General features: G+C 42.1%; 1 protein-coding gene across 2 annotated transcripts in view; it reads right to left on the bottom strand.

Moving 5' to 3' along the window:
• The window catches only part of mmp16a (matrix metallopeptidase 16a (membrane-inserted)), a 35,916-nt gene that overhangs the window by 3,245 nt on the left and 15,504 nt on the right, over positions 1-17,167 (bottom strand). For both annotated transcript variants that reach the window (XM_086020816.1, XM_086020817.1), the window contains 5 exons: positions 11,050-11,211; positions 7,361-7,578; positions 3,924-4,062; positions 1,723-1,873; positions 1,270-1,385 (listed from right to left, as the gene is read on the bottom strand). In XM_086020816.1, coding sequence (XP_085876942.1) covers positions 1,270-1,385; positions 1,723-1,873; positions 3,924-4,062; positions 7,361-7,578; positions 11,050-11,211 — 786 coding nt within the window. The remainder of the gene's footprint in view (positions 1-1,269; positions 1,386-1,722; positions 1,874-3,923; positions 4,063-7,360; positions 7,579-11,049; positions 11,212-17,167) is intronic.

Below are 17,167 nucleotides of genomic sequence, written 5' to 3'. Positions count from 1 at the left end.
GGTGTCCTGGTTCATTTTTTCGGACGAAGCACCGTTACTCAATTTCCCTCAATGTAGCAGAGAGCAGCACGCGCTCACAAATATAACGACTCAACTTCTCACGTCTTGAGCTTTAAACGTGCTCAACGATGCCACTTGATCCGGGTCGACTTCAGACGCACGTGACTCTACACTAACCTGAATCTGCTTCAAAAGTCGACGCGCACGCGATGAACGCGGGTAACAGTCAGCCACGCCGCCAACCCTTCACGCTCACGTTCCTCCCGGTCTCAGCGGCGGAAATATTGGGCTATGAATCTGGCTGCCGACCCGCAGGACAGATGGCCTGAGCGTTCGGCACCACCTGCCCTGCTTTTTCCGACCAAGGTGCTGCCAAATCCGGGCCCGGCCCCACCTGGCAGGATCAGCTCAACGAGGAAAGATTTTCTCGTCTGCAAACAATCCAGCGCCTCGACGGGTGAACGTTTGGAAAGTTACGCACCCTCCCCTGCCCCGCGCTTGATTCAGGCCATCGGGCTAAAACTGGAAGATCCCAGTGGTGCTCTTGTTCCTCCTGCTCCAACTGAGCAAGGTGGTCCAGATAAATGTTGGCTCACAAATTCATTTGGAAAAAAGCAGGATGACCTACTTTCATCTCCCATTAGCAACATATTGACATTAAGCATATACAGTAAGCTAGCACGTGAACAGTACATCTGCTGTCAAATTAGGGTGTCAAGAAGTAGGGCTGTGCAATTAATCGACATTAAATTACGATGACACTCCACGATTACAAAATTGGCACAATCGTAAAAAAAACGATTATTAATATGCATTTTAAGCATATACAGTAAGATAGCACGTGAACAGTACAGCTACTGTCAAATTAGAGTGTCAGGAAGTAGGGCTGTGCAATTAATCAAAACTAAATTACGATGACACGCCACGATTACAAAATTGGCACAATCGTAAAAAAAAAACGATTATTAATATGCATTTATATCCAACACACTGTTTAGACACAAGGAAATAATTCTTGAATTTATACATTTGCACCTTTTCTTATTCTATAATAACAAATTTTATATATGTTGTTTCAAACTTACATAATTATAGTGTTTCAAAAAAACATTTGTCTTTACACTTTTTTGTTTAAACATTTTCTTCTTTTGCACCAAAACATAAACGATCGTTTGAATAATCGTGATTTGAATTATTAGCAAAATAATTGTGATTCCTTTTTTTTTTTCCCCATAATCGAGCGGCCCTATCAGGAAGGACAAATCATACCATTGGCTTTATCGACAAAGGCCCCCTGTGGCGATTCAGGCACACCTCTCCACACGGTGATGGGTTTGGGATAGCCGGGGTCCATGGTTCTCATTTCCTCATTGTAGCGCCAGTACCTGAAAACGAGCAAAAGATGAAGAAACAAACAAAAGCAGGGAGGCGCGTTGCTATGGATGTAACATTTTTCAGCGGACGACAACAGATGGTGCTTTTCTGCTCAAAGCTTGAATCATTCACATACACTCGTAGACAAACAAGCTTTCATCTCACATGCAGACCGACGAGTCTTCATGAACGTAGCATGATTGCTTTTGAAGTGTGGAATGAAACCGAATATAAAGGAGACAAACTCCACAGAAAATGTCCCAAAAGCCCAAAACTTTTGGTTTGAGCACAATGCTGCATCAAACGAGACACAATGGTTTTTTTTTTATCTCTCATATTAATTGTTACCTGTCCCCTTTAAAGAAGTAGGTCTTCGCCACGTCTTCCCACCACACGGCCGTCTCGATGCTCTGAGCCGGCATGCCGTGGCCGTACTGGCTGATGTCCTTCGGGTATCCGGCTTGCAACACTGTGTCCTTAAACACCCAGAATTGCTTCCCTGCAAAAGAAAAGAAAAAAAAAAGGAGAAACATTGAGAGACAAGTAACAGCGTAGGTTAGCCTCTCGATGCGCTAGAACGGAAGGGCAAATTTACAAGGACAGCGAGCGCGAGCTTTGGTGTAAATACCAAGCTGTTGCCTTGTGTATCGGATGTTTCCCTCATTTTCAAATAGGACACGCAAAGGGACACGTTCTTCCTGCCCGTGCTTTGAGAAAATACGGGAACTGCTGGGAACAACTGATGGATGAGGAGATAAATAATAAACATGCCCAGATGTGTTTGAGTTTTAATAGCGAAAGCATGAATGACAATCCGCTTGCTGACATACTTTGTTGTAATAGCAAATTAATGAGAGAAATAATTCATTTAATTAGTTCACTAAACTATTTTTTTTTTTTTTGCTTACTTCCGTACACTAGATCTTTAGACAAATGCACTCTTGTTTTCGGTTGAATTGTCTTCTTTTGACTCGAGTCCCCAAATTTCTCTCTGTGGTGAACTCTCCTTTCCTGGGGAGCAATTAGGTGAAACTGCACACTTGTGACAGCGTGACCCCAGGAAGTGTTTTTGTGAGTCACTCTTGGAGGTGGTGGGTTGCACGGGAGGAAGCGGGGATGGGTGAAGTGCGTCAGGGGAAATTGTATCTGAGATTGATAACGGGAGATGGTGGAATTAAACAAAAGACATGGCATATTTTTTGTCGCTTTTAATGTATATGTATAAATATGAACAGTAGGGAGTCTGGGATATTTTAGATAACCGAAGGAAATTTGTAGAATACTGCACAACTATTCTCGATAAAATCATTGCCGGAATGATTATAATCCCATGAGAGTAAGTGAATGAGTGGTATTTGCCACACGCACACACACACACCCACACACACATAGACCAGTAGTGGCCTCCTTTTGGAGAGGAAATTCATTTAACCTCTTTCCCTCACAAAGACCCACTCAATCCATGTCACACTTCCTCTGGCCCTGAAACAAAGAAAAAACACACCACACCCTGGGATTAAATCCACTACCCACCCCCAAAAGGAATACACATCAAATTGTATTTTTAAAAAAGTGACACCCAAGAGTTATTGTGTATGTAAGTTCCCATTCATTAGTTCAAGTCACATCTAATGAAGAGAAAGTGACTATGGTAAGGGGATGATTCGATTTCAAATGTATGCCACCAGTGACTCTACACAGACCCGCTTGTGTGTTGCATTAAAACCCAAGTTACAGCCTAAAGGCTGCATGTGTATGAAAATGCAATGAAGCACCTACGGAACTTCACAAAAACGGTTATTTGCAGTATTTTGTCAACGTGAGGAATCGCAGTGTTTTTTTTTTTTTTTTTTTCCTTTCCTTCTGAATGAGGCCTCCTGGGAAATCGGTTGTGTATTTCAAGTGAATGGAGACCATACACTGGTGGAAATGTAGCAATCTTGGTGTTAGCCGGTCTGGGAAGATAGCAGGGTGGAGAAAAGGCACGCGAGCTGCAGTGCAGTGTGCGTTTCCAGGAATTGTTGGGTTTTGAAAATAGAAATGGGGTTGAGTGAAGATTTGTAGTTTGTTTGCCAGCGTGCTTTCATAGCCTACCTAAGCTTCGGCCTCATACATATTGATACAGGCAAAAAAAAAAAACTGTATATCTGCCGTGCCGTCATTTCCAAGACTATATTAATTTGAGCTAGAGCTCAATATTTAAAGAGAGACATTAATACCGCGAGCACTAAGCTCAGTATCAACATTATTAAAAGTCAAATCTTGAGGATTACGTTGGATTTTCCAACCAAGTGAGCAAAACATTACTTTAATCTTTTCAGATTTACAGTGAAATAAAATCAAGGGAGTTCCCTCCGCGATAACAAAGAGCAAAGATGCCCACAAAACAAAGAGAGGAGCTTGTTGTTGCCTCGTGAGAGGCACGCCAAGGACCGCCATGAAGTTCATCTCACGAAAGTTGTACTCACACTCAAAGGTGGGGCCCTGATATGAAAAAGACACACTGGAGTGGAGATGAAAATAATGGCGGTAGTAAAAAGCAGCCTTACCTTTGAAGAAAACAAATTTGCCCTCACTGTTCTCGTAGACGGCATCAATTTTGGGCGGGAGACCCCTCCAGAAAACACTGATCAGCATGGGGTATCCGGGCATTACTGCGTTATCTCGTACTCGCCAAAACCAGTGATCCTAAAAGACAAAAAATGTGCTGATTGTGAAGCATGAATGAATCATCATCATCGTCGTTAAAAAAGGTATATCGTATAGAATATAAAACACGTTAGCTTTCAAGAACGTCAATTCACTTCTTGCATAAAAGAGCACTTTGGATCCTTCGCAGGCATTCGGAGATTTCCTGGATAGCACATCTGTTGCAATGCACACAGAAGTTGAAGCACGGAGTCACGCGCGCGTGAATGCCGGGAGTGTTTGGAATCTCAGATGTCCTATCGGAATGGAAGCCGTTTCTTTTTGATGAAGGGCTGAAATTTGATGCCAAAATGAGAGCCGGGGGAGACCCAGCTGTGAAAGCCATTTGGACCCGCTCAAGAGGTCCCCCACCCTTTGGCAGAAAATGGTCCATCGCATCATCTGAACACATTATACATTCAGGACGAAAAGAGATTTGGAGGGGATGTGGAGCGCACACACACAAACACGCAATGATGGCGACATCAATACTGTAGCTGATTAAACAAAAGTGTCTCCGCTCCTCTTTTTCTCGCACGATATAATCCAATTGTTTCTCTGGGACTCTCGCTGGACACTTCTCCCCTTTCTTTGCTTTTAACCTTGTTCTCTCTCGCTAACCTTCTCAGTTCCTTTCGCTTCACTCACTTTAAACCGGCGGCCGCCATCGACGGCAACCGCTCCACATTTGCTTTCATATAAGGAACAGAAAAGTAAGTGAAAACAGATTTAACTGGGAAACCCGACCTTTCTGAATCCGCTTGACTTAATAAAAGAGGAAAAGTCTTTTTCCGCACCCCAACATCCTATACTCCCGCTAGGGAAAGGAGGCTCAGTCCAGAAAGCTAGAAACCATTTCATCAGCCAATTTGTTGTTGTGGGACTATCAATTCATTGAAAGTTGAAGTCAGAGAACATTAGGAACAATTAAAAAAAAAAAATAGAGTGTCTCATATACATAAAATACAACTCAATCAGAATACTGTAGCATCTAAAATGGACTATTTTCTACGTTTGGGAAAAGAATCTAGAATATTTCTCGGTTAAGACTGGCATTTAGAATGAGGGTAATAACGAAATGAAGAGATATTCAGGAACCGATAGCCTAGTAACTAGAGCTGCACTCCTACTAACGTGTGTAGGCACGGCATTCGCAATGTACACTGGTTATTGTAGCTTCAAGAGTACCTTGTGGGGACCGGTATAATGTAGCGGTCGCGACGCAATGGTAGTCAAAGAAAGTGGTAGCTTTGACATTTTGTACTCGTAGTTCAGCATTAACTGAGACACTTGGCTGAACGCCACCATCTGTGAACCTTACATGACTCTCGGCTACCCAAGCAGAAAAATTATCCAACTGTAAAGCAGCCGCCGCAATGAGCATGACTCCTCACCTTGCTTGTAGTTGAATTTGTTTATAAAACAGGTTGCTGTCGGCTATTTTCTGCTATTTTCCATGAGTAGTACGGCAATGTACGGTAATATATAAGGTTTAAGTCATTTCCCCCGAGGACTATCAAGCTTTTTGAGAGGGTAACAATCGTGCAGAGATTTAATGGAATCAGCTGGAATGTTGAGTGAATATTTAAAATGGTAATAAATGTTTGGATATGAAGTCCTCCTTGAAGTTATAATATTGCGCTAAGCCTGGATAATTATGAGAAATAGTTTAGTATGAAATGAAAACATTCTCATGTCAATCTGAATCTGAAACATGAATAGTGCAGGTGTCGAAATCAACAACCAGTGCACAGGTTAAAGTGAAAAATATATTTTGGGGCCAAAAGCCATGAAACTAACGCCAATTTTAACTCATTCAAATGTTTACTAGGATGTAGATGGGTCAAGCAATTAACTTACAATATGTTCTTTGAACTAAAAAAATATATACTAAAACAAAATCACGTCAGGGTGAGCACTTAAAAATCCCCCTGCTTCTTTTGCTGACTTCTTTTATAATTTGCGGAAACCAATGTTTGTTTGTTCCATCATATTTCATGAGCTTTTCTCTTGTTTTTTTTTTTTCGAAACCATCTGAGCTTTGCACAAGTCCCACGATTCTCACCACACAATCAAAGCAAGCAGCGCTCGGAGCAATAACGAGTGAAGTCCAGAGACTCCGCAAAGAGACAACTACTGTATGAAGACGATCACTTTTGACTGCCAATGTGCATTGGCTTTGTTACGCAGTTACACATCCATAAGATACTGTAGCTTTAAAAAGAGATTTATCTTTGGCCATAAAAACAATATGGGCGAGAAGGGAGAGTCTTCTCTTCCCCTTATTTAACCAATTAATACTATTTATAAGCACCCCCACAAAAAACAGTCACGCATAAAAGCATGAGAGGCACTCTTTATCCTCTGTGTGCAAAACACAGGGGTGCTTTGTGTGTTGCCCCAAGGTTTTACTGTGTTCCTTACTGCTTGGTGCCGTGGTCTTGTGCTCACAAGCTTCGACCGAGGATAAAGATGAATTATGGGACAAGCGTGGTTTTCTCTTGTGCTGGGGTAAAAAAAAAAAAAAAAAGCCACGCTGCTTTGCGAGAGAAAGAACAACTGTTGCAGCACACATAGTGGTTCTTTTGACTAAGATGGGTAATCTAGCCAAAAGAACCACTATTTGTGTCCATTTTGTTAAGTGCTTTGTCAAAAAGGCCAGGGTAAACGGAAAAAGATCTCGTTTACGTTGGCATTAGCAGTGAAACGGACGGTACGTCTTTTTGTCAAAATCGTCAAGATATGGATTAGGTACATAAATGTATATGAAAAAAAAGGAATAAAACACACACAAAAAAAAAATACCAGGCAGGCATTTTTTAGGGACATAAGATATTACACATTGCGCTGCTTTGTCTCATCGCATCTTTATAAAATTCTAACGATTTACGCGATGCCCCTTTTCCATGACAGTACTTGCACGGCTCCATTTGAAATTCCAAGAAATATCACATGTGTGACGATTTGTAATCGTGGGTTGTAATTACGTTATGTATTTGCGGACACACAGATAAAAATGTCACATGCTAGTTAGCCTGCCTTGCTACTCTACATTCCACTCCAGCCTTTTTTTTTTTTTTCCCCTTGTCCTCAATCGACTCAAAAATGCAATTCATCTCCTTCCCGTGACCAACAGCCACATGACAAAACCGCAATACGGGAGACCCTTGTTCTCCTCCCTTGTTGCTGTTAGCATGTTTTCAAGCACAGAAAAGGGGCACAAAAACCAGTCTGACATTCCAACTAATGGTTCAAAACAACAACCTTGTTGTGTTTGACACCCCAGCCGTGTGTTTACCTTAAAGACAAACATCTCTCTCCTTAGTATTGCCAAGGTGTTGAAACTTCCATCACAGATGTTAGGTTTAGAATTGGGGTGGGACGGTCTGTCACCGGGAGGCAGCCTTGGGGGTCTGGTCTGCCGGTCTGGTTTGCGCGGATCTGACGGGGGGTTGGAGCGGGCAACGGGCACCGTTGGTAAAGGCTTGGTGGGCTGTGGGAGCTTGTCAGGAGGCCCTAGAGAAAAGAAGAAAGTCAGACTATGCGGAGATGTATTTTACTTTCCATAACAACGGTCCAGTGTCAACTACAAGAGGCGCAGCTCTCTCACTATCACTTAATATTCATGAATAACATGAGCAGAGTGAAGGACATAAATCCGGAGAGTACAAAAAGAGAGGTAGGAAGGAGGACCATGAGTGGGTTGCAAGTATAAATAATTGAACACATGATGGTGCAGAGAGAGCCTTCCCTGTGAATGCGAAAAAAAAGAGGATATGACGATGACTGGGTTCAAAAGATGCTGGAATAAGTGATATTGTTAATATGGAAGAAGCAAACATGACAAGAAATGTCCGCTTCAGCCCACAGACAGAGGTAACCATGAGTAATTGCCTATAAAGTTACTGTAAACCATTGAAGTGGATGTAAAACAGATCGAATGTTTCAAATTACTCTTGGAATGAGTGAAAAGCAGATTAAGGAACTGAAAGAGCAATTGTTTCAGGGAAGGAGGCAATCTACAGGGAACAGATGGAAGACAGACTATCCATCAAACTAATTGAATGACAGGCTGATCAGAGGATTAAGAGGAGCGTAGACATCTTCCAGTCCACAAAAGTGATGGTCTGCTTTTTACATGAGAGGGATTCCTTTCACTGACTGAATCAAATCCAGTGAAAGACATCCCAGATTAGAGGAGGCAAAGCGCTCTGCAGTTATGTAAGCATTGGGGGGGGGGGAGATCATAGTCAGCTGGACACTCAAAGGCATAAAATGGCAAGAGCCACGACAAGCGCAAATCGAGATACGAGACAGAATTTTTCCTCCACTGAGTAATTGTATCACTGCAAAGCACAAAGGAGAAACACACCAGAAATCTAATTTCTACTAGTGTGATTAATACAGTTAAGTATACTCGGAGGAAACTGAGTCGGTACGTTCTATCCCCCCCCCCAGAACAAAAAACGCAATCAGTCCAAGCTTAGCAGCATATGCCAAAAGGCAAATCTTGAGGTGTATTTTCTTCCGATCGAGATAAGACAGAACTGTTTAGCGAGACTAACAAATGAATATAAGTCGCTCATGGCAGTCAAACAAAAATAAACAGAAACCCTGTTAGTGTGGAAGGAGCCTGAAGGGCTCGTTTTGCAAATTAAATCAGATGCGACTGCAAGACAACATGTTATACACGACCTATTTTTGTTGGCTATAACATAAATATTGTCATTGGCAGGTTAAGCGGAGCGGCGGCATTTTTTCAACAAGGTGTTTGTACTGCTCAACTGGTAAGTAGAAGGGTGAAATGAATGCCAAGTCAGAGGCCACAATGTGTAAACTCAATGCTGTGTGTGACAAAAGTGCTTCATTGCACTTGGTATTAACATGAACTGGAGTTATTGTATGTTAGCTGACTAATCACATCAGCCCCTCACATGCCAACACGATATTGAAATGTGCTCCTCATCTATATTGAGCCCACAACACCACTGGATTATGTGACAGTCTTTTCCTAGCATAGCAAAAGCACTTTACACATTGGTCAAATTAGTCAGCGATTTTCTGCCTTTAGACTCATTGTACTAAGTACTAAGTACAAATACGAGATGGGGGTTGACCCGTAAATTTGCTGACTTCTAAGTAGGGTTGGGAATCTCTGGCATGAGGCCGATTTGATACATAGCTGGATACACAGGTTGCGATTAGATTCAGGGCCAAACGGTTTGATCCGGTGCGGAAACAACGCGATTAGGAAAATGTGTTGATGTAGACGCCATACGCGAGAAAAGTGATAGTTAATGGTCATTACGGCAACGTTTGCAAGTGGAAGTGAAGTGACCTTAACATGGTTGGGTGCATTTTTCAGTGCTGATCGCGGTTATGGAGAGCAGAGAGCATTTACATCAAGCTGAGAGCCAATCACAACTGTCTAAATGACGGAATGACGGAATTTGTTTTGATGGTTTTCATGAAGCGAGCATAACATGGCTTGTTGATTCAAGCCACTGTACACGTTTAAAGTTCAAAACAATATAGCCTGATTTGGGTCGCAACGAGGGACCCGTCTGATGTGGATTTTTTTTTCCGATTGTGATGCATGGCAGAAATAAAAATAGAGATTGGAAAAATGGCCCATCCCGGCCGGTTGATCGCTTTAAGGACATATGGTAAGATATAAATATGACATCAACATATTATGTAACTACACGAGTAATTTTCATGTTCCTCTTCGGATGTCAACAATTAGTTGAATGTAATCTTTCTTACAGAAAATATGCTCTTACCCTCAAAAGCGGATTGTGCTCAAAATAAAACTACACGGCAATAATTCTGCTCCTATTTGATCCGACATTCAGGATTCCAAATGCTTTACGGGAATTCGTATTCAACCATTTTTGTTCTGAACTTGATGTGTGAATTAGAATATTAGCCATTTCAACAGTCAAGACTGTTCTTCCCACAACCTAAAATTTGGAGAAAACTCTACCTCCAACCATCCATCACACATTTTCTATACCACTTCTCCTCATTAGAGTCAAGGTTGAGCTGGAGCCTCACACTTTGTGCGAGGGCGGTGCACAACCTGGACTGTTCGCCAGCCAATTGCAGCCAAATCTGATTCCAGCAACCCCGACTGAATTTCACAAAAGGCAATTTTGCGCAATTTTTCTCCATTTTCCTTCCATCTGAGACACCGATTTCCATACCCACCCATTACTCTTCTCCCAACTCACCTTCTCCCTACTGCCTCATTACTTTTGTTTTACCAATTTTCCTACTCACTCTCCACTTCCCATTGATCTAAACTCTGAAGGTCGCACCACTGACCTTATTTAGATTCAACACAGAGTGTTACAGAGTGTTGGAGAGAAAAAAGGGAAAGAGGCCAATTGCTGGGGGAACAGAGAAGGGTTTCCGTGAGAGGAGCTGCTGCCACTTGTCCTGCCCTTCAACTCTGAGTACAAGAGAGAGGTGGAGGGAGAGAAGTAAAACACAAGAGGGATGAGGAGAGATTTGATCCCTTGCCCAGGTCTGTCAGTCCCAAAGGTACGTCCCCTAGTCATGTAAACAGATGGCAGGTAACGCGCGTGTGTGTGTGTGTGTGTGTGTGTGTGTGTTTGAGAGAGAGAGCAAAAGAGAGTGCAGCCATTCGTGTGACAGCCCGCTGTCACCTCGGTGGAGTGTAACCGGCTTACGGTCTCAACTGTTACTTCCCACCAAGTTGTATCACAACTCGGATGAGAAACTGAGGACACGATGACAGAAACAGTAAAAATGTGTCATTGAAGGGTTTCTCCAAAAAGAAATCATCTGTCAATAAACAGAGAGCAAAATAGATCTGCTGGGGGGGGGAAAGGTTTCAAAGAGCACCTATGATCATATAAAAACTAGGACTATGGTGGTGCTTTTATGAAGGTTCCTGTAAATTTGATGTTGCTAGTTCGATCAGCTTTAAGAGAGGACAAAGTGCTGCTATCAAAGGCTCACCGTAAATCTTTTGGATGCCCAGCAGATCGTCCATAGGCAGTTTGAAGTTCTCGGTGTCCATGTATTGGTAGAAAGGAGCCATGATGGCTGTGGGGTCGTTGGAGTGCTCCAGCCCAAGTGCGTGGCCAAGCTCATGGACCGCCACCAGGAACAAATCATTCCCTAAAAAAAGCAGGGCGGAGAAATCAGTCGAGGTGGGATTCGAAAGTCTGAGCAAGTCCAAGCGACCGCTTAGGTATAATATTCTAAAATATTTTTTTTTAAAACAATATCCCCCCCCATCCCATACCTCATAGTAAAATTCACTATTAGGGATGTCACATAACAACAATTATGTAAAAAAGAAATGGAAAGGACGATATGTTGGTTGCGGTGAACGTGGCTGTCGAGCATGGGCAATTTACAACGTATGCGCCTAATTGAGGGGATTACGTAGCAAGCTGCAGACACTGACAGAGTGCCCTACACGGAAACAAGAGTCGTCCGCGCATACGTTGTAATTAGTGTGCAGTTGTGGTTAACCAAAGCAGGGCTGAACTTTTGGCTTAGGAACACTGCGGTCGACACTCAACCCCCGGTCCAATTCATTCTGGATTCAACAGCCCCTCTCAACTACGGCTACGTCCCGTTAATTTACGTCACGTAGACCAAACCGTTTCTCAGATGTGAGCATGAAATCATTTTCACTGTCAAGAAAGTCATGAGTATTAAATTGGGTCGGTAGTCAACTTTCATGATTGTTACGCCTATCCAGACGGCAGTGGAGGTCACTTCAAGCAGGTCATCTCATCACCTGACAAATTCTTACTTAGATCGTCGCAGCATGATTGTGAGTATCTAAATTCCAGCAGCTCTTTATAAGATTAATGTCAAGTCCAACACTGCATGCAACCTCAAATATTATGCAGTGTTTCACTAAAAAGGGTTGGCATTCCTTCAAAGAAAGTCAACGCTTTGAAAAGTAGAAATTTGAAAGCGAAATTGAGGGAAAATTGATGCAGGCTTGTAACACTGAAAATGTGTCTAGGGATTAGGTTCAAAGCAAATAAAGAGAGACGCGGGAGAGAAAAGGAGATAAAGTGAAAATAGAAATGGCTCCGTAATTTTGGAATCGGCTATGCGGGGAAACGTCACCGCAGCCAGAGACAATTGTTAAGGCCATTTCACAGGATGCTCGTTGTTTTAATCTGAATGTGACACACTGGAAGCGCAGTTACGAGACTTAAAGTCATAATTGAAACCTCCTGGGGGGGGGGGGGGGTGGGGGGGGTCATTTGAGTTTAGCGGTGTGACTACTTTATTCCAATTGCTAACATAAGTCATGCTGTGCAAGACAGGGATGTCCCGTTGGTTGTGTGGGGTCCATAAACAAAGCCAAGGCGACTTGGGTACGGCCTCGCGAATGCTAAGGATACAAGACAGGTGTGAGATATACACACAAAAAAAAAAGAGGATTGTGTGCAAGCGGAAAAGGAAAGGTGAAAGAAACAAGGTGTCAAGAACTTTAAGGGACAAAAAAAAAATTCTATTCGCAAATTCACCTATTCAAAGCTAAGTGGCTATTAAAAAGCTCAAGTGTCTTTAAATGATATATTTTGAAGAGGCAGATGTGTTTGAAATGATATTAAAGTACTTTTGATCATAGTTTTGTGGCATATTACATTATACAGTTTAAACTACTACTGTAGACTATTGGCAACATTTTTGTCAATTACTTGTGGTTTTTGATAATGGGGCTTTATTGTAATGGATAAGTATAAACAAAACATAAATGAAGATTGAAAAACCCCCCCAAAAAACTAAGGGTTAGGTTTAATTTGCAATTATGTCCTCATCTCATAAGATGGATGTGATAGATGATAGAACTTTAATCGTTGACCTTCTTTTTTTTTTTTTCTTTTTTTTGGGAGATGTTCCTCCTGTCGTTGACGTGACCAGTCTGCCACAGCACAAATGCAAGAGGGTAATCTCGGAACATACTATAGTTGCACTTAAATAAAACACCCAAAAAGCAACAAAAAGCAAAATAGACAACATGGGGAATTAATGAGTAGATTGATGACCGGGCGAAGCTTTCCGTCTTCTCTCACAGTGGCTGCGGTAAAGTAAACAGGGCTTGTGATTAGAAACCAGAGTCCTCTGCTTGCTCTTTCTCCATAATTTACAAGCTCCCTATACATGCCACAACCCATCTGCTGGTCGGGGCCACATGTGACGTGGGAACACAAGCTTCTGACATGAACACGCATGAAGATCAACACACACAGAACTACAAATCAGATAGTGGGCGGATAGTATCACTTTTAGGATTTGGGGTGAATTTTGGATTCACTGGTTACGGAGCTTTCGAGAACCGAGCCGAATATAGCAACATAGCATGTGTAATCTGCTATGGGGTAATTATCTATTTCGAGGAACTGCAACTGAGCGAGCTTCAGGCTTTGGAATATTGCCAAGGATTCGAATATCAGCAGGTCCTGTGGACTTGAGGTAAATAAACCAGTACACAGCATATAATTAATACTGCCAAGGAAAGGACATCCTTTATTCTCGTCATGTTTATCTCAGCGCAGCACCTGTGAGCAAGACAGGGGATTGGTGTACATTTTTATTGTGAATCATTTATCATTAATAATACATTTCCAAGCAAGGGTGTTTGCAGTGGGCTTTCTCAAATACACACAACATAGGTGTCCTTGGAAAGCCCAAACCATAATATTGTTTGCGAAAACTCAGGGAAGGGGAATGAAAAGACAGATGCCGTGCACATCATTTTCAATTAACATGCTGGCATCATAAACAGAAAAATCATCACTCTGCTAGTCATAAAGAAAATATATTTTTTTAAATGCTTAACAATAAAAGACAGTTGCGGTAATAAACGAATCGATAATAAAATAATATATCATACATAATAATGTCATCCGTATGGACGAGGGTTTGGGGTATAATCTTATCAGGGCATATGACCGACTAGTGGGAGGGGACGCTTCCTCAGGTGCACTCTGTGTGTGTGTGCGCGTACACGTATTTGGGCGGAAGCGAGCCCCACCGCCCATGTGGAAGTTGATGCTGCTGTCAGTAGGTAGCTGTCTATTTCTAGTGGCAGGCTGGTGGGCCGAAACACGTGGTAAACGTCTCTGCTTCCTTTCGTGACATTGTTTTCCTTCCAAGCTAAAGCTTGTGTCCTCCTTCAATGCCACATTCATAATTGGATAAGACTGTGTAACCTACGAAGACAATTTCACACGCAATAAATGTTGTATCTACTGTGGTATGTTCAGCTGGGTGCATCCAATGGCTATTATTACTGAATAATAAATTAACATAATGATGAAGACATTTAGTAGCCGTATTCTCCACACTTGCTAATTTCACCCCCAAAAATTAACAAGTCATATTCGTGGAAGAAATCCTTTTTATTATATATGAAGAAGCTAGCAAGAGGAACGAACATTATCAGTTGCCAATTTAGGACCTGGTCTCTCTAGTTCACTTTTACGAGACCTAACACTTTTTCCCAAAAAGTGGCAACTGCCACGTTTACCACATAGTATATTAATGTACCTTAGTAATATGTCTTGCGTCTTAAGATGAATCACAGTTTTTCACCGATCGTCTTTAAAGCCGGATTATTTAGAGCAAGCAGTGCAGCTGTAGGTGTTCCATAATCACTACTCGGTGTTTTGGCCCCCAGGGATGTCTTACTCTCAATAGGGATGCAGGCTCATCATACACCCCCTTACTCTCTCTGGTGCGAACATTTTCTCTCAATGTATTACCCCGGATAAAAAAAATGCCATGAGGAACCATGAGGAACGTGAACGTAGAGTGGTCAATCTAACACGATAATGAAAGAAGAGGAAGGATAACAGTACATCCTGGGACAAATCGGTTCTCCTTTTCCTCGATTAAAGGCAAGAGAGACAAGCAATGTGGCAAGCAAAGGTAAAATGAGAACAAGGCAGCGACGTCTGTATAGTGGCTCTTCAGGTTTGAGGTTTTCCAGTGTTGCCAGCGTCTTTTTGAAACGATATGCTATCTGTTTTCCTCCCCCAAGATTTAATGTAGTCTGGTTGATGTAACTTTCTGCAGAAAATCTCTCACGTCATCCTTCTGAAATACAAATGGCACTGCAACACTCCTAAAATGTCATTAACTAATCTTAACTCATTCATTGCCATTGACGAATTTACTAGTCTTTTCACAGTCCAGCCATTCAATCCCAGGAATTTATTTATATTTTTTTCAATTTTTTTTCAAACCTTTGGGTAAAAGAGGGTGTGAAAATGTCTGGCAGTGAATGAGTTAATAAGAAGCACAGCCGTCTTGTGTGTTATGCAAAAAAAAAAACTACCCCATTGGACGCTACGTTTCACTAACGTGTTTGCAATTTGCATGCGTTTGGATTGCCGCGTAAAGCTTCGGACAAAACATCACGCGTGAACGTAGACGATGGAATAGCTATGAGCGTACTTAAGTCGCATGCGTGCACGCGTTTATCTCTCAGAAGACCAAGGATTAATTCTCCAGTGTTCACTGGTGGCCTCATCATCCCAAACAATAACAACAGTAACGTCCGCAGTCAGACGGTGCCAACAACCTCAGCGCCAACTGGTCCTTCTCCTCAACGGTGCGAGGGATTAGGTATGACAGACTGGCAGCTTACTGGACAGCAACTCATCCGTTTGTGTGGATGTGTGTGTGCGCGTGTGTAAGTGTAGATTGAACTAAACTAAATCAGAAATGACAGGGGAAAAACAACTAAAAGAAGCTTATTTCTGGCAGTCTACAGGTTCCTACGACTGTCCTTTAGGAAAGTAAAAGGATGTATGGCGATAATAGATCCATTTTATACGTCTGAAGACAAGTGGGAAAATATAAGGACGTATATTTGTATAATACAAAGATAAATCCACGTCACTATGCGTGCATCGCATGCATGTTGTATTTTGCAATAAGATTTTGATCTGAAGAGCCAAAGCAATTGTGGCCTGGATGTTTTCACAAACGAGAGATGAGAACGTTTCAGTGGGATCAAATATAATGACGCTAATATTTAATATTTACTTTAAGTGAATCGTAAAAACATGAACGTTGAGTTAATTAGTCTCCCTCCGACCCAACCACTACAAAAACGAACAAAACTGACTCCCATCCAAATATAGCAACAGTCTCTTTGAAATGTTAAATGAAAAGTCCTATTCAACATGCAAATAAAAAGCATCTTTTTTATCGGCAGGGCGAAGCACTTCAACTGCACTTGCGTTATATTTGGATGTTTTAATAAGGATTACGCTAAATTTCTCCCACTATATTTTGATGGTGCCACTCTTCAATTTGGTAAATTCCATGTTTATTCCCATTAATTCCAATACGGTTCTGTTAATCCCTACAAATGTTTGTTAATTTCCTTGGAAAGATATGAACTTTAAAAATTCTGGGAATTTTGCAACCCTGTTTGTCAAGTGCAGAGCCGTAACGGAGGCCAAAAGTGTCCAAGTGCCTAGAAACCCGTCAATATACCGGCAAGGGAACACAAAACGCACACACGTAATATAAAGCACCTACTATTCAAAGCATTTCTGGCTAAAAACTCAACGACACTCATATCTCAGCACTAAATCCGAACTAAACAATATATAGAAGTACAGGCAGCCCCTACTGTGGCAAGAATTCAAGATGAGCCAGTGCGCATGTTCATATTCGACAAGGGAGCCAGAAGCAGAGTGTGTAATCAGTCAGCATGCATTACGTGATTGTCTTTAAAAGTGGGAGCGGGGACTGCAGAAGGGCTATGTTAAAATTGCACTGAAGTAGAAAGGCAGAGTATGTGTATCTGCATGTTTGGTTGAAGACAGTGACTCACAGCCTTCAATGACAGATGCTTCCCCTTCCCCCAAGGCGGCACAGGATGGTATTGGCAACACTTGTGGGGAGTGCGTGTGCTTGTGTGTTAACCTGGTGTGTTTAATTACTTAAGGTTGCTGTCTGCCGTTGTGATAGTCAACCTGAGGGAGCCAATTCCATCAAACTGCACACTCGGATCCTTGAAATATAGCCGCTGACATCCAAGCCTGGAAGGTCGCTCAGCTTGCGGAGTGCTGCTTTCGACTCA

The sequence above is a fragment of the Filicampus tigris genome, chromosome 21, assembly GCF_054856515.1.
Source record: "Filicampus tigris isolate MCC_2025a chromosome 21, RoL_Ftig_1.0, whole genome shotgun sequence".
NCBI classification, from domain to species: domain Eukaryota; kingdom Metazoa; phylum Chordata; class Actinopteri; order Syngnathiformes; family Syngnathidae; genus Filicampus; species Filicampus tigris.
The sequence above is the reverse complement of the archived record's forward strand: the minus strand, read 5'-3'. Positions and strand labels throughout refer to the sequence as shown.